Here is an 18,322-nt window from a genome sequence, read left to right as displayed (position 1 = left end):
GCAGCCCTGTTCTGATTCTGAGATTATCGCTGCCTTGTCATTAGTAGCCTGGCTGCGCCCAGCACCTCTCATTACTAGAGCGGTGTCCTGGGATCCACCCTAAAGACTGGTTTCAGAGTAGCAGCCGTGTTAGTCTGTATTCGCAAAAAGAAAAGGAGTACTTGTGGCACCTTAGAGACTAACCAATTTATTTGAGCAGGAGCTCAAAGACTAAAAACCACTCCCCACAACCTGGCAGCCTGCCATGCTGCGCAGCCTGGGAAATGAAGTCTAACCCTTCTTGTTTGCATTGCGGAGAGGAGGCCAGGCTGCAGAGATGACTACGAATCCCAGCATGCTGCGCGCGTTCTCTGAGCATGGGGGCTGCCACATTCCTTCCTGCTTCCTGCCAGGGGATGGGAAATAGAAAAGGGGAGGCAGTGTCTTTTTTTAAACATTTGAATGCTGCTACCACTGCTGCAACAAGCTGCACTGGAGAGTGGAGGGAGCACACACAGTGAGTTTGGCTTGTATGTGTCTATAGACAGCTCTTGTATGCTGTCCTGAGGGCAGTCTGGAAGAAAGATGATGTTTCCCAAATAAGAATGAATTAGTTTCCAAGCTGGTCTCTGTTTGTGTGTGTGTGTTTGCGTGTATGTGCAGGGGTGCTGGAACTACTGGCTTGAAGTAGTTTCCATCATATACAGGGCAGGGGTTTACAGCTTTGTTCAATGCCTTTCAATGCTATAAAAATTGTTCCAATGCCCCTGTGTGTGTAGTAGGACAGGAACATGGAAATTAAGCAAACTTGGTTTTATACAGGAGAACAATCAGACCAAGGATGGTAGGGGGAGCAGAGGCAAAGTCCAGCATCACTTCCAAGGACAAAGTAACATCACAGACACCAAGGGTATGGCTGCAGCACGGCCGCCGCAGTGGCAGGGCTGGGGTGCTGGAGTTGTGTCACTGTGATATAGACACTTCCAACATTGATGGAAAGGATTTCACATTGACCTAGCTGTGTCTACAATGAGGGGTAGGTCGACCTAACTGTGTCGTACAGGGCACAACATTTTTCACAGCCCTGGGTCAATCTAATTTTTTAAGTGTAGACTTAGCCTAAAGGGCCCTCTTGTTGCTTCAGTTCAGCTGCTGGAAGGGGAACGTGGATCTGTTTCTTCTGGTTCATTTCTCTTTCCTTTTCAGCTGATGTGGTTAGACGCAAGTTGCCTGCTTGGGTGAAGCTCTGTGGTGGGAAACCTCTCTTGCTGCTACATGTTTATATTCCTTCTACATTATAATGGAGGCTTGATTTAATTCCCCAGCAGATGCATGTGTGCGTACAGACAAATCCGGTCTAATGAGCATCTCCCTCCAGCATTCAGCAGCCTCCCTTGCTGTTGTAACATCAAAAATGGCAGTTCTTGCCTATGTGCCTTGTACCAATCCATGGTGTGCACATAAAACACTGGGTTTCAGTGGCTGTTTACAAGTGTCATAGAGAATAGGATTCACCCCCTTTGGCTTCAGCCCAGGTTTCTCCTCCAAGAGCTGTGAGAGCAGGAGCTGTTTGATATACCCCTATGTATCCCATCTATTAGAGGACAGTGGTACTCGTTACACACAGTTCACGGTTCACGATCAACATGTGAGCCAACCCAGTGGGTTATGTGCACCCTCCAGCATCCACAGTACCTGAGAGAATGTACCATTCTGGTTAAGCTAGAGCAGTGGTTCTCAACGACGGGTACGTGTACCCGTGGGGGCCCGCAGAGGTCTTCCAGGGGGTACATCAGCTCATCTAGATATTTGCCTTGTTTTACAACAGGCTACATAAAAAGCACTAGCAAAGTCAGTGCAAACTAAAATTTCATAGACAGCGATTTGTTTATACTGCTCTGTATACTGTACACTGAAATGTAAGTACCATATTTATATTCCAGTTGACTTATTTTATAATTCTGTGGTAAAAATGAGAAAGTCAGCAATTTGTCAGTAGTAGTGTGCTGTGACACTTTTGTGTTTTTATGTCTGATTTTGTGAGTTTTTAACTTGGGAAACTTGGGAGTACACACATAGGCACGGGAGCTAGGGGTGCAGGGCATGCTGCAGCACCCCAAAGCTCCCAGCTGCCAGCCCCGCACCTGGGGTCCCAGCTGCTGCCTTGCACACCCAGGGTCTCAGCTGCCGGCCCCACACCCAGGGTCCCGGTTGCCACCCCGTGCATGAGGCTTTACTCACAACCTCAGCTCTCGGGGCTGGACAAGGGTAAGGAGGCTGGCTTTCAGCACCCCCACTATTAAAAATTTTGCACAATACAAATCAAACTCTTGAAAAGGGTACAGTAGTCTGCACAGGTTGAGAGTCACTGAGCTAGAGACTTTCTCCTTGACCACCATTGATTGTAGACCAAAATGTATCTCATACCTGGCAAGTTATTTTCTGTGACTCACCAGAGGGAGTTATAGAGGAATTTGCACAACTAGGGTGGAGCTCAAGCACTGAGAAGTTGTGGTTTATTCGCAAGCAGGCATATATAGCAACAACCCACAAACCACTTGGGTTGTACAGACCACGAAATTGAAATCCCAAAACTATGCCATGTTCTAAACCTCTGCAGTCCAGAGACACCATGTAACTAGCTGTGTATGCATGGGGACCATCCGAATTCACGAAACCACCACAATAGTCCCTTAAAATCTCCCTCTGCTTTGATACCTACAGAAACATACGAACGGCCAATTTAGACCCCATAATTTTCTGTGTGTAGTTGGGATTATGCTTTCCAATGTGCATCACTTTGCTTTTATCAACATTGAATTTCATCTGCCATTTTGTTGCCCAGTCACCTGGTTTTGTGAGATCTTTTTGTAGCTCTTCGCAGTCTTCCTGGGACTTAACTATCCTGAGTAGTTTTATATCCTCTGCAAATTTTGCCACCTCACTGTTTACCCCTTTTCCCAGAACATTTATGAATATGTTGAATAGGACTGGTCCCAGTACAGACCTCTGGGAGACACCGCTATTTACCTCTCTCCACTCTGAAAACTGACCATTTATTCCAACCCTTTGTTTCCTATCTTTTAACCAGTTATCAATCCATGAGAGTACCTTCCCTCTTATCCCATGACAGTTTACTTTGCTTAAGCAATTTGCAGATGATACAAAATTTGCAGATGATACAAAATTACTAAAGATAGTTAAGACCCAGGCAGACTGTGAAGAGCAACAAAGGGATCTCTCAAAACTGGATGACTGGGTAACAAAATGGCAGATGAAATTTAATGCTGATAAATACAAAGTAATACACATTGGAAAGCATAATCCCAACTATACATATAAAATGATGGGGTCTAAATTAGCCGTTACCACTCAAGAAAGAGATCTTGGAGTCATTGTGGATAGTTCTCTGAAAACATCCACTCAATGTGCAGAGGCAGTCAAAAATGCAAACAGAATGCTAGGAATAATTAAGAAAGGGATAGATAATAGGACAGAAAATATCATGTTGCCTCTATATAAATCCATGGTATGCCCACATCTTAAATACTTTGTGTAGATGTGGTCGCCCCATCTCAAAAAAGATATATTGGAAAAGGTTCAGAAAAGGGCAACAAAAATTATTAGGGGTATGGAACGGCTTCTGTATGAGGAGAGATTAATAAGACTGGGACTTTTCAGCTTGGAAAAGAGACGGCTAAGGGGAGATATGATTCAGCTCTGTAAAATCATGACTGGTGTAGAGAAAGTAGATAAGGAAGTGTTGTTTACTCCTTCTCATAACACAAGAACTAGGGATCACCAAATGAAATTAATAGGCAGCAGGTTTAAAACAAACAAAAGGAAGCATTTCTTCACACAACACACAGTCAACCTGTGGAACTCCTTGCCAGAGGATGTTGTGAAGGCTAAGACCATAACAGGGTTCAAAAAAGAACTAGATAAATTCATGGAGGATAGGTCCATCAATGGCTATTAGCCAGGATGGGCAGGAATGGTGTCCCTAGCCTCTGTTTGCCAGAAGCTGGGAATGAACGACCGGGGATGGATCACTTGATTATTACCTGTTCTGTTCATTCTCTCTGGGGCACCTGGCACTGGCCACTGTCAGAAGATGGGATACTGGGCTAGATGGACCCTTGGTCTGACCCAGTAGGGCCATTCTTATGTTAAGCACCTTTGGTGAGGGACCTTGTCAAAGGCTTTCTGAAAATCTAAGTACACAATATCCACTGGATCCCCCTTGTCCACATGCTTGTTGACCCCCCCTCAAAGAATTCTAGTAGATTGGTGAGGCATGATTTCCCTTTACAAAGACCATGTTGACTCTTCCCCAACAAATTATGTTCATCTATGTGTCTAACAATTTTGTTCTCTGCTATAGTTTCAACCAGTTTGCCCGGTACTGAAGTCAGGCTTACCGGCCTGTAATTGCTGGGGATCAGCTCTGGAGCCCTTTTTAAAAATTGGCATCATATTAGCTATCCTCCAGTCATTGGTGCCCTTGCCCTTGACTGGGCTTGTAGGTGCTACAGTAACACAAATAACAAATACTAACGGTAATAATAACAACCCTGTTTAATGAATTGGATGCAAACCGTTTTTTGGACAGCTCTATTCTGTTGCAGTACTCTCAGCTTTGGCAGGAGACCTATAAAATGAAACTCTTGCAGTGAAACATGTTTGCCCAGTGAAATCATAACAAGGTTATTGAATTTTTAGTAATGAAAGTGCTGAATATTTTATGGTTGATTACAGCAAACAGTGCATCATGGAAGATCAAGTCCAGGTAGGCAGCCTAGCCAATGGAGGAGAATGAGAGTATGAGGCACCCAAACTACAACTCCCATGAGGCACCACAATGGCATTTTAGAATAAAAATATTTTGGTTTTCAGTTAAAGTATTTTGGGTTTTGGCTGAATAGTGAATTTTTTTCAGTTTTCAGTTTATTTTTTGATGAAAAATTGAAATTATCTTCAGAAAGCTCATGCTTCTTCAAAAAAGTCTCCAGTCAAAAACCCAGTTTTGCATGAAAAAATAGTTTCATTGTAAAGTATTTGACCAGCCCTAGATAAGATCCATGGTTGAAAGACTGGCCCATTGAAGTCAATGGGAGTTTTACCAACTTACTTAGATCTGTGATTTCACTCCATGTTTTTACTGTCCGTGTTCTGCACTGGTTCAGTAAATGGGTGTGATCTAATATAGACTCACCTCAATGTCTGATATAGATTTGCTTGGTAAATTTAAAAAAAGACTTTCAATTTAGGAAAGTACAAGGTTAACAAGCTTAATTCATTTCCACATTTCCCAGCCTACTGCACCAGCACCTTTCCTCTTACTGAGAAAGAGGTAGAAAGATCCAGGGGACCAGAACCTTTGGTTCAATTTTTGTCCTGATTTATACCAGTGGAGATTGCAAGGGCTATTAATCAAAGCAGAATTTGTCTCTTAGCTGTTCAATGAATTTAACCCAATCTAGTCTCTTATATAGTAGCCAACATGCCCCTGTGAATTAAGGAAGTATTATCCCCATTTTACAGATGGCAACAGAGGCAGAAGGAGATTTAAGGGACTTCCTCAGCGTCACAACTGGAGTTTGTGGTAGAGCCAGGAACTGAACTCAGATCTCCTCCATCTAGCGCCTCCATCCCAGTCTATCTCAGAATATAAAGGCTTAGCCCTAAAAACACTATGCACAGAGGCCTGAAATGCAAAGGGTCCATTTTTTATTTTCATCACAACTTCTGTTGTCTTGACTATTTTTAGTGACTAGTTCTATTCTAGTGCTAATTACTGGATTTCTGAAGCTAACCAACCCTTAAAAAGTATCAGATCTGGCATTGGCTGAATAGGAGCCAATGTGGATCAATTTGGTAATGATCAGATTAGACGGAAATTGTTAGATCAGACATTTATTCTTTTGTAGGCGACCCATGCCTGCCGATAGTGGGGGAGGGTGGAGTGAGGGCAGTGGCTTCTGCAGTGTTACTGAGCATGCTCAGTGCGTGTGAGCATGCTCAGTACAAGGCAAGCAGCAAATCTGGGGGGGTGACCCTGCCCCTCCCCCCACCACATCCTCTACTGCCATGCCACTTGTTGATTAAAATTTGAAAAGAGCAAAACATCTCCTGAGTCTGAATTTGATCTAACATTGTTGTCAAAGTTTAATAATGTATTTTCTGTTGTTTGAGGTTGAAGATAGAAGATGGCAGAGGTTGAAAGCACAGTTATAAACACCAATGTGAAACAGGTAAGAAGTTATTTGTTACACCACTTTATATTTCATCGTTCAAGCACTCATCGTCAGTGTGATATTCCAAAACCCACCAACAAAGAGAAGCAAGATCTAGAGACCTGAGCACAGGAATGGGAGTTAGGAACTCCTGAAATCTAATTTTGATTCCAAAGTTGGAGCTAAAATGTTCATGCCGGGAGAACTAAAGAATCCCTATCTTCAGGCACCTAAATAAAAGCAGCTTGGTTTTCAGAACTACTGAGCACCTGAAGCTCCCAATGAAGTTATAAGAGCCCACGAAAGCTTATGCCCAAATACATTTGTTAGTCTCTAAGGTGCCACAAGGGCTCCTTGTTGTTTTTGGTCGTATAAAGAAAGGGTGAGACTGATTTGTTTGGAAAAGCCTGCCTTTGCAGTGGCTGAAATGAAAACTCACAAGTGGTAGCATCCATGAAGGACATGATTGACTTTTTATTCTTCTTGCAAGAGTGGAGACAAACTGAGGTGAAACATGCCTGTGAAGGGAGGTGGGGCTGGTGATGTGCAGTGAAGCTAGTCTGTGTTGGCACAAAACTGTGGATGGTGTTGGTAAAGCATGTGTCCCCTCTTTACAGCTCTGCACAAGTAGTGGAATGAGGCTGTACTGTGTCCAGATCAGCCAAAATTATGGAGCAGGTGCCCAACACTGTCACAGACAGACAACAAAAAGAAAAGGAGTACTTGTGGCACCTTAGAGACTAACCAATGGAAAAGTCCTCCTTTTCTTTTTGCGAATACAGGCTAACACGGCTGTTACTCTGAAACCAGACAGACAACAGTATGCATCATGCATGCTGCCAAGTTGGGAGTGACGTGACCTCCAACCTTTGCCTGCCCTACCTTTTGTGATCTGAGGGGTTGAGAGTGAACACCATAGACCCAGGGTGCATCTCTTTCGCCCTAGGTCCCTCTCTTCCCTGGATTGCGCAGGGCCAACAGCAATCAAGGGTGTGTCATGCTATCCAGTGCGCACAGCTGCCACGGTGGGGTTTGAATCTCAGGCATCATGCCTTAATTCATCCTAGTCAACAAATACATGTAACAAGTGAGCTGTTGGTAGAATAGGTGTCCTATCCCACATCTATTCCTGCCTGGTCTGACCCCAGCGTACAGCTCCGTTCATCCAATAACTTCCACCTGAAACAAACGTCCCAGCTGCTGTAATGTGCAAGATGTATACACGCCATCTAGGTTCTGAATGGGGGACTCCACTAACTGGGGAAGTGCGCTATCCGTGTCCACCCACCAGCTTGCAGACAACACCCACAGGTGAGAGAAGGTGTGCAGCAACACTGTGACGCTGGTGGTGCTCTATAGATCAGCTGGACGGAAACGGTCAATCACTGTGCCTGCTCAAGTCTTGGCACTGAACAGCCCCACGTCCGCAGGGATTGGCTGCCTGTGGTGGGGGGTTGGGGCAATTGCAAGGCTACCCCAGGTAGTTAGGACCCCAGGAAGTGTGTGGGAGAAGGGAGATGATGTCAGAGCCTGCAGCTCCCACTGCTCCTTTGCAGCATCCTCTCCCCATTGATCATTGCCATCTCTTTCTTTTAAATCCACCCCTCTCTTCTTTTGGGATCTCCCACTGCCCACCGCAGAAAGACCCAAATGAGGCGCTGGTCATCGCCGTGACAACCAGGGCCATCTTCAACCTGGAGGAGGAGCATCAGCTGTTCCTGACAAAGGGCAAGGAAGAGTATGTGAAGTATCAGCAAGTCAATGAGGATAAGCCCTTGGAGCAAGGTACAGCCTTCGCTTTCATTCAGGTGAGATGCCAGCAATGGCGCCCACTTCCTTCAAGCCTTGTGCTCTTTGGCTGGGGCATCTCTCTCTGACATAGGCAAAGAGTTGTGCCTCACTCATGGTGAGGTATGCTTTCATCCAGGTGAGATGCTTTGGCCCAGATTCTACATTAAAACAACACCTAAATACCTTTGAGGGTCTGGGCCTTTGCCCGTAGCCAGGTGAGACCTTGACTTTTGTGAGGTCAAGATGCTTCCAGCCTTATCTCTTATCTGTATAAGGTGTGGTCTTTGCTGCAGTCAAGGTGAGGTGCTTCCTCAGACATGCATCGGAGTGTGACTCTTGGCCCTTATTTGGAACAATGAAATATACACGTGAGTTGTGTGTTGTTCTGTTTTGTGGAGGGATACATTGCGGACACATAAACCATCAGGGCACCATTCCAAAACTGATGGTGGTCAACTTGGATGGCACCACATCACTATGGTATTTTTAAAAATCATTTAGTGTTTAAAGCATAAATACCAGCCTTCCTGCCATACCCAGGATGGCAGACAGACTGTGAGGAATCAAGGAAAACTATGACACTAGTTTCCTCATCACAACCATCCTAGTGACCTTACCGTAGAAGGTTAGAGACAGAGCAAAATCAGCACCATGAAGTGACTTCTTGAGCAAGGACGTAACAGCAGCAATTTGAAGGGAAGATGACACCAGCAGAGGTTGGTGACATCTGAAAGTGGGTAGGCAAATTGAATTATATATACTTAGTGCATATATAATGGACTATGTATAATTAGACAAAATAGGCTAAATTCAGGCCAGGCATATGTCAATGGAAAAGGATGTGGCCCTGAATAAGGAATCTGGGGAGCTGTCATTCCCATGGCTAAGGGGAGCTGTAGGCCACGCAGCAATACATGCTGGGAAAGGGACAAGAAGGAGGTCCCTTTTTCATCAGTGTGTGATACACTGGAGAGAGAATAAGACTTGCTGTTCGTCTCCCTGCTAGGAGAAAGAGCGACACTTGGAGAAGGGCAAGAGCTCCAGGTCTCTCTGGTCAAAGGGCCTGGGAAGAGGCCCAAGAGAAGACAGCCAGAGGGTGGGGTGAATCACTCCAACAAGGGGGTGCCTGTTGCAGAGTGAAGGAAGTGGCATGAAAGGGGAAGTGAAGCGGGGCCAGAGTTGGTGGTTGGACCTGACACCGGCTTCTCTGTCGAGGGCCTGAAGGTTGGAGCTTGAAGAAGAGAGAGGGCACGAACTCCGCTGACTCAGAGGGAGCAGCAGAGCAGGGGGCGTTGCAGTTGTCCCCGAGGGAGGAGAGGAAACTCACAGAGCCTCACGGGAGGGCTGTGATCCAAGAAATGAGACTGTGGGCAATGTTGGACTCTCATTTACACAGTGGAGTGGAGTGCTTTGGGTTAGCCAGAGGCTTAAAGTACAAAAACCAAATTACTGAGAGGGTAACTATGGCAACCAATAGGTCAGGGCTAAATTTGGCCTCTTCTGGTTTAAGCCCAGGGCTGTTGGCAGTGGAAAGGCTGCAATCTTCTCTCTGCAACCAGGCGCCCTGCATGGAGTGGACACGGCTAGAACAATCACTAATGTTAGCCGATCCACCACAGGACTTCTGTAATGCCCTAGGGCAAGTTAAAGCCATCCCCTCCGCAACAGAATTCCTGAGGGGAAAGTGCATGGCAATGCTTTTGTCTGCCCTTCCTTGAGTGATTTCCCCATTGGTTGCAGAGGGCCACTGTCATCTACATTTCCCTACACCAACAAGAGCGATTCTGTCTCCTGGATGCAGGGGAGGAGTGCTGGAAATTGTGTGGCAGCAGATTGTGGGTACGTTTGTAAGTATACAGCTCGGAGAACAGCCCTTTATAAAACAGTGTCGTGTCTCCGGCTGCTTCATCCAGGCCACGCAGTTTGTGAATGAGAAACTCCTGGAGAGAAACCCAGAGGAAAAGGGCCTCTTTGATGTCATCATCCTCTCCAACAACAGCCCAGAGAGTGGCATGCGCATCATCAACAGTGCTAAGCAACATGGTAAGGAGATCCCACCTCTCATTTGAAGTCAGCCCACATTCGGTGAATGGGGGAAAACTGTCATCTGGTCCTCCAGAGACTGCTGTGAAATAGATGAGGAGGTGGGTCCAGGGGGGATACACGCCCATCTGGGGACAGGTGGTATCGAAAGGGAAGGACACAGGCTATGTGTGGGATGGTAGCACAAAAAGGGGATGAAGTGAAGGTGATGTTGTGGGAAATGGCTGGCATCCTGAGAAGGATGTTGCATGAACGTGGGAGATAGGGAGTGAAGATTTAACATTGTGAGGGACCTTGTGCTGAGGTGGGGAGGAAAGATAATGGTGGCTATGCTGAGGGTCACTGCATGAGTGGAAGGCAGCAGGAAAGGGGTATTGCCCTGATATCTGGAGCAGCTGTTGTCCTGACAGGGTCAGGATATCAGTTGCACAAAGGGACCCTGCTTTAGGGTGTGTCGGCCATGGCAGGAGATGTAGGGAGCGCTGTGTCAGTGTGGGCTGGAGCACAAGGCAGGCTGGAAATAGAAATTAGAGATCGTTTTTTGTGGATGATCTTGGGCAAATCATTTCCCTGCTCGGTGCCTCAGCTTTCCCACCAAGTGGGGATAATGATACGGACCTCGTTTGTAAAACACATTGAGATCCACGGATGAGAAGCACTGTGTAAGAGCTAGGTATTCTTTTGATTTCATTTACTTTTTCTGATGTTAAGGTTTGGAGATTTCCAAGTTTTGCTTTGTCAGCGATGAAGATTCCACCCAGTACTTGAAATCCCATAATGTCAAGCTCTTCCTCTCGGCCGACAGGACGGACGTGTGCAATGCACTCCAGCGAGGTGTGCTTTCTCCTTCTCTCTCACCCAGCCTAGGATTTCATTCTTACACCTGGGCCCTACACCGCCTCCCCCCCCAGCACCCCCAAGATGAAGTTACTTCAAGACTTGCTTTTTCAGAGGGGTTTATTATTCAATTCAGAGAAGTGGTTCTGGTCTCGATCTTGACACATTAGGTCTCAGCCTGGAAACAATTCAGAACCTAACAGTTCAGCAGGGTCTAGAAGTCACACATAACCATCTTGTAACTGTTTGGTGGTGCATGTCAGATGAACTAGCAGGTCTCCAGTGCAACTGGGCAAGTAACTCATAATTCATCTGTTGCTGAAGAGTTTAGTCTCTTTCTGTTTACCAGATACCCACAAACAGACCATGCGTTTTCTCAGATGTATTCATTATTCTAAACTATACATCAAATAGTGCGTGTGAATAATTGTTGCTCATGAATTCGGTCATAAGTTGGTTGTTACGAGCATCCAGTATTGTAGATTCAAGCTGTTCCTGCTCCCCGGTTGAATGAGTCACTGTTACAATCAGGTTTGCAGAGCGCACTGATTATAAATTGGAAATTTGCTTTCTGTGATTCACTTAAAATTAAGCATATGCTGAAGTGCTTTCCTGAATGGGGATGGACATAAGCATGCACTTACCCTCAATCAGGGTGTAGGAGTCTTTCCAATGACTTTCAGGGGGATCATGCCCAGAGTCTCTTTTCATGAACAATGCTGGTGTGACTGGGATCTCGCCCAGCTGTCGAGGTTCCTTCTTTCAGGCAAACAACACAATCCACAAGCAACTTACATCTGAACGACAAATCTTTTCTCTGCGGTGAAGTAAAACCCTAAAGCTGCCTGATTGAGTAACATTCCTTGTTTAAAACCCATTTCCTGGCTATAATACCAGTATGTGAGAGTGGGCAGAGAACCCCTTTTCTCCAGTGCAGGAAGAGGGCCAGCATTAGGCCAGGTGCATAAAAGAATATAGTGGAGGTGCCAGCCAGTTTCACCAGCTGCACCAAGGGAGCATATCTGGGTTTGGCAGGGTAGGATAAGCACAGGCAGGAGAGTGCTGGGTGTATTTGATGCATAGGGGCAGCAAGCCATGCTCCCCACAGCACCTACGGAGGTGTCTCCAGACAGTGACATCTGTCCATTGCCTCTCTCTCCCACCCCCACAATGGCTCTGCCTCTGCAGATGTCTAGTTGAGCCCTATTTAGAGATCTATCGTCTGTTTTCACTTGGGGGACCAGAAGCTGCAAGGGCCTGATCCCAAGCCCATTGAAGTCAGGGGCAGTCTTTCCCTGGATGTCAGTGGGCATTGGGTGAGGTTATAACAATTTCCTGGAAGAAGCTGTGCCTATGCTGACTGCTCCCCAGCCTGCCCTCCCTTGCATGCAAGCACAAGGGTGAACAGCATCACCAGGCAGCCAGGACTCGTACTCTGGGGCCCTCACCAGAACGTGGACACAGTCTCTCTGGTTCCCATCCTCAGCTGGGCAGTGACGCGTCTTTCTGTCCCACAGGAGTGTCGGCGGCTCTCATCTTCCAGCAGGAGGTGCAGGCCCCCTGCACCCAACTGCGAGTGGTGTTTGACGGGGATGCCGTGCTCTTCTCGGATGAGACAGACCGGGTTTTTCGAGAGAAGGGGCTGTCGGGGGCTCTGAAGTATGAGAGGGCAATGGAAGCCGTGCCCATGGGAGAGGTATGTTCGCTTGCCCTGCCTTAATGGGCTTCCCAGTCCCTACACTTGCTTCCAACCTGCTCAGTCTGGTTGTGTTACACTCACCCACAGTGACCAGTGAGTGAGCCCTCCTTCTAGGGTTTCACCAGTAACCCCTTGCAGCAGAATATGCACAAACATTCATGGGTGGCCTCTGGCCTATACATTGACTGCTTTGGCCTGATCCAACACCCCGCTGAAGGCATTGGAGAGTCCCCCATTGGTTTCAGTGAATGCTGTAACAGACCATAGGTCTCTTCTCCTGTAGATGAGGTTTGTGACGCGGGCACTGCACTGAAATCAGATGGGACGCCTGTGAATATTTGCTCTATTTCTAACCCTCTTCCCAGTCTGCAAACCTTTATTAGCAAATTCACTGTCATTTGTCACAATCAACTGGTCCAACTTTTGTGGTGCTGCTTGTTGGAACATGTCCATCTGCTCACTTGGGACTGAAATAAGGCCACAACATTCACTTCCATTTCTGCCCTACTTGGGGTTTACATCAAGTCTTCAAAAGTGAAGGGCTAGAGCACTAACCCACTGTGCTACTACACAGTTCACCCTATGGCACAGTTCACAGACCACTGGTGCTCTGCCGACCACTTGCCGGAGGAGAGCTGACTGGTGGCACAGTGCTGGCCCCCTCTTGTTTCTAGCTGCTAAGTTGCATTAAAAGACAGGTTCATGCTATTCGGCTTTGACAGGTTTATGATATTCAAAGCATAAACTGATTTCCTAAAGTCACGTTTCCATGTAAGCAATTGCTGTCATTGCTACAGGGATGTTTTATGATTGATGAGTGGGGAAGTGTCCATGAGACCATCCCTCTAGTAAATTGTGGTCCAGGCACTGGAAAAGTTCAAGATCTGCAGCTGTAAGGAATCTACATTCCTAGCCTCTGTGAGAAATCGCTCAATCTTCCTTGACCTCTCTTTTCTGGCTACTTTTGTGCAAAGGTGAAATTAACCCCTCCTCATGTACTCCCAACCTCTAATCCCTGTGTGGTTTCCAGGGTCCATTGAAGGCATTTGCCATGCATCTTGGGAAGATGCGCAAGAAGTTCAGCCAGGAGAATTCCCCTATTCGCACCTACTTGGTGACTGCCCGCAGTGGCCGTGATATGGGCATCCGTGCTATCAAGACCCTCCGGGAATGGGGGCTGGCGATTGATGAAGCCTTCTTCATGGACGGGGCTCCCAAGGGCCCTCTCCTCTCCCAGATCCAACCCCACATCTTCTTTGATGATGGCCTTCATAACATCCAGGGGGCTCAGGATATTGGCATACCCTCTGCCTTGGTCCCCTGTAACTGCTGATGGGCAGGGATGAAGGGGCAAAGGTCATCCAAGGATCAGGCCTCCCAAAATGCAATGGGAGAACACCAGGACAAAGCTTCTGCCAGAAGGGATAAGGGAGGATTTCTATACCTGTGCTAAGCAAGCTTGGGGCAGAGGGAGAGAAGATGCTGTGTGTTGATGTGGTGCTGGATCTGTTGCTCTTGGGTCCCTCTCTTAGTTCCAAAGACAGGGTCCATCTGACCTTGGGGATGTGGCAACAGAAGTCAAAAATCCACAGGAAGGAAGGACTCTCGAAATGTAACCCTTACGCGCATCTCTTGATCTGCCTTAGCCATCTCTTCAGTGACTGCAACCCTTCCAGCCACTAGGGCTGATGTGCTCCACTACTCGTGTCATACGAGTGATGAGACCATGTGAGCTGAAGATAGCATGTCACTGTCGTAAGAGGCAGGCAGTGTAAGCTCAGGCTGCACTCAGGCATGGGAGTTGGTCTTTGGGGCTTTGGGCCAGTACTGCTATTCAAATGCCAAGATGCCCTCTAAATGCTGCATTTGTTGGGGATTGTGCTTTTTCAAAGGAAACTGTTTTTTTTTTAGTGTGTATGTTTTATATATATGGGGCCAAATCCTGAGGGGTGCTGAGCAACTAGTGAGCACTTGCATCTTCCGCTGACTTCAGCAGGAGTTCCAGATGCTCAGCACCGCCCAGGATTTGAGTGCTAGGGACCAGGAAATCTGTCTTCTCACAGTTTCTAGTTTGTAGGTATGCCTTACATTGGGCCTGATTCTGATCTCCCATTTGGTGTAAATCAAGAGTAACTCCACAGAAATCAGTGGAATTATACCAGGGTAAGTGAAATCAGAATCCGGTCCATAATATCTAGTAGTTAATTTAATGTCAACCTCTCTCTCTTCCACATCTCTTTTCTGCTCAGTTCTCTCTTTTCCTGCCAGCCACGCAGCCTCTCTGCTGCTCTCCCCTCTAAATGGCACAGAAAGATCAAGTCACTGTCAATTTATAATGCACAACACTGCAAAGCTGCTTTTCTCACAGTATCTCAAGTATGTTTGTGCTGAGAATAGGGTAAGAATGGCAGGCCCCACAGTATATCTGGTCATTCACACTTAGGATCCAAGACAAATCATTCCAATGTTATTTTCCAGTAATAATTTTTTTAAAGAACTAAGTCTGGGTTGGTTATATCTGCACACAAATATGGTGCAAAGCCCTCGTATAGACATAATATACATAGGATACTAGGGTTATATCCTCTGTGTGTGTATGTTTATTTACATAGATATAGATTCTCAGTTGGTGTAAATCTGTGGTAGCTCCTTTGACTCAAGGAGTTATGCCAACTTATCTGAGTATCTGGCCCTACATGTATGATGCTGCAGTAATGACCTAGCACTCCAGTTCCTGTGCGCTCTTGCCAGCAACAGCGCTTCGATTGTAGTGCTTGAATCTCAGCAAACTATTCAAAAGGGGTAGGAAGATTCAAAAATAACAGCAGAGTATTGGGGTAGGAGAGGGCTTAGCCGAGTGCCTTAGTCTAAGCACTCTGCGTTACACATTCCTTGTTTCTTCTCGAATAAACAGCCATTAGCTTTTGTTCTTGCTGGCTGTAACAGGGGCTGCTGATTACACTGCGGCATTGTTCTTGCTGGCGCTGGAGCATCTGAAGCCTGTCCTGAGTGGTTTGGGATATGTTGGATTGTTTACTGGGCAGGAAGCAGTAGGACGGAGCCTAATTTATATTTGCTAACCTGCAGTTTCTTTCCAAGGGCTGGTTTCAGAGTAGCAGCTGTGTTAGTCTGTATTCTCAAAAAGAAAAGGAGTACTAGTGGGCTCAAATAAATTGGTTAGTCTCTAAGGTGCCACTAGTACTCCTTTTCTTTTTTCCAAGGGCTGAATTTCATCCATTTGTCTATGCACACATTCACCACCAGAGGCCACCATGCTGCTCCTTACTGAAAAAGGCATGCTGGCCAATTGATCCCATTGCTGCTGTAGCATGTGGCCAGGTCACAAAATCAGGGCAAACAGAACTTAGATTTTTGCTTCAAAGGGGCTCTTACAAGCAGTGGGTAAAAAACAATGTTTAATTGACAAAATACGAGAAAAATATCATACTGCCTCTATATAAAAATCCACAGTACGCCGACATATTGAATAGTGCATGCAGATTTGGTCACCCCATCTCAAAAAAGATCCATTGGATTTGGAAACGGTACAGAAAAGGGCAACAGAAATAATTAAGGGTATGAACACCTTCTGTGTGAAGAGAGATTGAAAAGACTTGGGATTTTTCAGCTTGGAAAAGAGATGACTAAAGGGGCATGTGATCGAGGTCTATAAAATCATGACTGGTGTGGAAAAATTGAGTAAGGAAGTGTTATTTACTCCTTCACATAACACAAGAACTAGGGGTCACCCAATGAAATTAATAGGCAGCAGGTTTAAAACCAAAAAAAAAAGTATTTCTTCACAGTCAACCTGTGGAACTCTTTTTCCAGGGGATGTCGTGAAGGCCAAAACTATAGCAGGGTTCCAGTAAGAACTATACGTTCATGGAGGATAGGTCCAGCAATGGCAATTAGCCAGGGTGGGCAGGGATCCAACACCCTGTTCTGCATGTCCTTCGCCTCTGTTTGCCAGAAGCTGGGAGTGGGCAACAGGGCAACTTGATTGCCTGTTCTGTTCATTCCCTCTGAAGCACCTGGCATTGGCCTCTGTCGGAAGACAGGATACTGGGCTAGCTGGACCTTTGGTCTGACCCAGCGTAGCCATTCTCATGTTCTTATATAGAACCCAGATGTATCTGCTCCCCACTGTAACCCACTAGACCCCGCTCTCCTCCAAGAGCTGGGATAGAACCCAGGAGTCCTGATGGGGTCTCTCATCACAGAGTTAGTAATAAAGTCAGAATATACATTAAATTTTAAACCTAACCAGTGTCCCTTAAGTGACTTACCACAAGATGTCAGAACACGTTGTTGTTAGAGCTGAGTGGGTCTAATATTTATCTAATTTTCTTTCTTTTATATAGGAATTCGGTACAGAGCTCCTGTCAGCTAATTGCTGTTATCTGCCCAAAAAATAGAGTTTTCAAGTGCCTAAGTATCCCCAGGATTCACGGTTTAAGGTGGCTCCCCCTTACCAAAATCTGCAGTGGTGCCCCTGGCTGGCCCACTGAAGTCAATGGCAAAACCCTCATCGACTTCAGTAGAGCCAGGATTTCACCTTGAGCTCTCCCCTTTTGAACCAGTAGGGGCTCAGAAGCAGGACTGCTATACACAGGAGTGAGTGTTGCTCGAAAGCAACCTTCCCTCCCCAGTGGTTGATGGAAGGAGTGACATTGACTGACACATAATCACTCCCCTGGCTAGAAAGATGCTGGCTGCACTGTGAGAAACTGAAGGTGAGAATGTTAAAGTAGGGAAATGTATGTGAGGTGGTAGTGAGGAAGAATTCCCAACCTCTAGTGGAAATACTGTGGACCACTGCATACTGAGGAAGGGGGAGTTGCTACTATCTCTTTTGTAGATAGATGGTGTCATAAATATAAAGGGAAGGGTAACCACCTTTCTGTATACAGTGCTATAAAATCCCTCCTGGCCAGAGGCAAAGTCCTTTTAGCTGTAAAGGGTTAAGAAGCTCAGGTAACCTAGCTGGCACCTGACACAAAATGACTAATGAGGGGACAAGATACTTTAAAATCTGGAGGGGGGAAAAAGGTTTTGTCTGTCTGTGTGATACCTTTGCCGGGAACAGATCAAGGATGCAAGCCCTCCAACTCCTGTAAAGTTAGTAAGTAATCAAGCTAGAAAATGCGTTAGGTTTTCTTTGTTTTGGCTTGTGAAATTTGCTGTGCTGGAGGAAATGTGTATTCCTGGTTTTGTGTCTTTTTGTAACTTAAGGTTTTGCCTAGAGGGATTATCTATGTTTTGAATCTGACTGCCTGTAAGATTATCTTCCATTCTGATCTTACAGAGCTGTTCTCTTATCTTTTTTTGTTCTTCTAATAAAGTTCTGTTTTTTAAGAATCTGACTGAGTTTTTTGGGTGTTAAAAATCCAAGGCTGATCTGTGCTCATCTTGTTTATTCTCAAGCCTCCTCAGGAAAGGGGTTGTAAGGGCTTGGGGGGATATTTTGGGAAAATAGGAACTCCAAGTTGTCCTTTCCCTGTTCTTTGTCTAAATCACTTGGTGGTGGCAGCATGCTGTTCAAAGTCAAGGCGAAGTTTGTGCCTTGGGAAAGTTTTTAGCCTAAGCTGGTAAAAATAAGCTTAGGGAGTCTTTTAGGCGGGTCCCCACATCTGTACCCTAGAGTTCAGAGTGGGGAAGGAACCCTGACAGATGACTAAAGCAATAGTCTTCTTCAGCTTGCCACTCCTGTAGTAGACCCATAACCTCTGGCTGT

General features: G+C 46.1%; 1 protein-coding gene across 4 annotated transcripts; it reads left to right on the top strand.

Annotated features, from left to right (window-relative positions):
- Positions 1–319: 319 nt before the first annotated feature.
- On the top strand, positions 320–17,977 carry LOC140912588 (cytosolic 5'-nucleotidase 1A). 4 transcript variants are annotated; one of them, XM_073347231.2, is made up of 8 exons: positions 320–496; positions 802–1,015; positions 6,175–6,233; positions 7,856–8,023; positions 9,920–10,049; positions 10,761–10,883; positions 12,404–12,582; positions 13,616–17,977. In XM_073347231.2, the coding sequence occupies exons 3-8, from the start codon at positions 6,189–6,191 to the stop codon at positions 13,916–13,918; spliced, it is 948 nt and encodes a 315-aa protein (XP_073203332.1). In that variant the 5' UTR covers positions 320–496; positions 802–1,015; positions 6,175–6,188; the 3' UTR covers positions 13,919–17,977. The 4 variants fall into 4 exon arrangements, with proteins under 4 accessions (XP_073203332.1, XP_073203329.1, XP_073203331.1 ...); XM_073347228.2 differs by lacking the exon at positions 802–1,015; XM_073347230.2 differs by lacking the exon at positions 802–1,015 and having other exon boundaries at positions 320–509.
- The last annotated feature ends 345 nt before the right edge of the window (positions 17,978–18,322 follow it).

The sequence above is a fragment of the Lepidochelys kempii genome, chromosome 6, assembly GCF_965140285.1.
Source record: "Lepidochelys kempii isolate rLepKem1 chromosome 6, rLepKem1.hap1, whole genome shotgun sequence".
NCBI lineage: Eukaryota > Metazoa > Chordata > Testudines > Cheloniidae > Lepidochelys > Lepidochelys kempii.
Note: the sequence above shows the minus strand (reverse complement) of the source record. Positions and strands in the feature narration are given on the sequence as shown.

Excerpts from the sequence above, each read along its gene's own strand:
- LOC140912588 (XM_073347228.2), top strand. The coding sequence starts at position 6,189 with ATGGCAGAGGTTGAAAGCACAGTTATAAACACCAATGTGAAACAG. Across the intron at positions 6,234-7,855 it reads TAAACACCAATGTGAAACAG|AAAGACCCAAATGAGGCGCT; the intron begins GTAAGAAGTTAT and ends TGCCCACCGCAG. Across the intron at positions 12,583-13,615 it reads AAGCCGTGCCCATGGGAGAG|GGTCCATTGAAGGCATTTGC; the intron begins GTATGTTCGCTT and ends TGTGGTTTCCAG.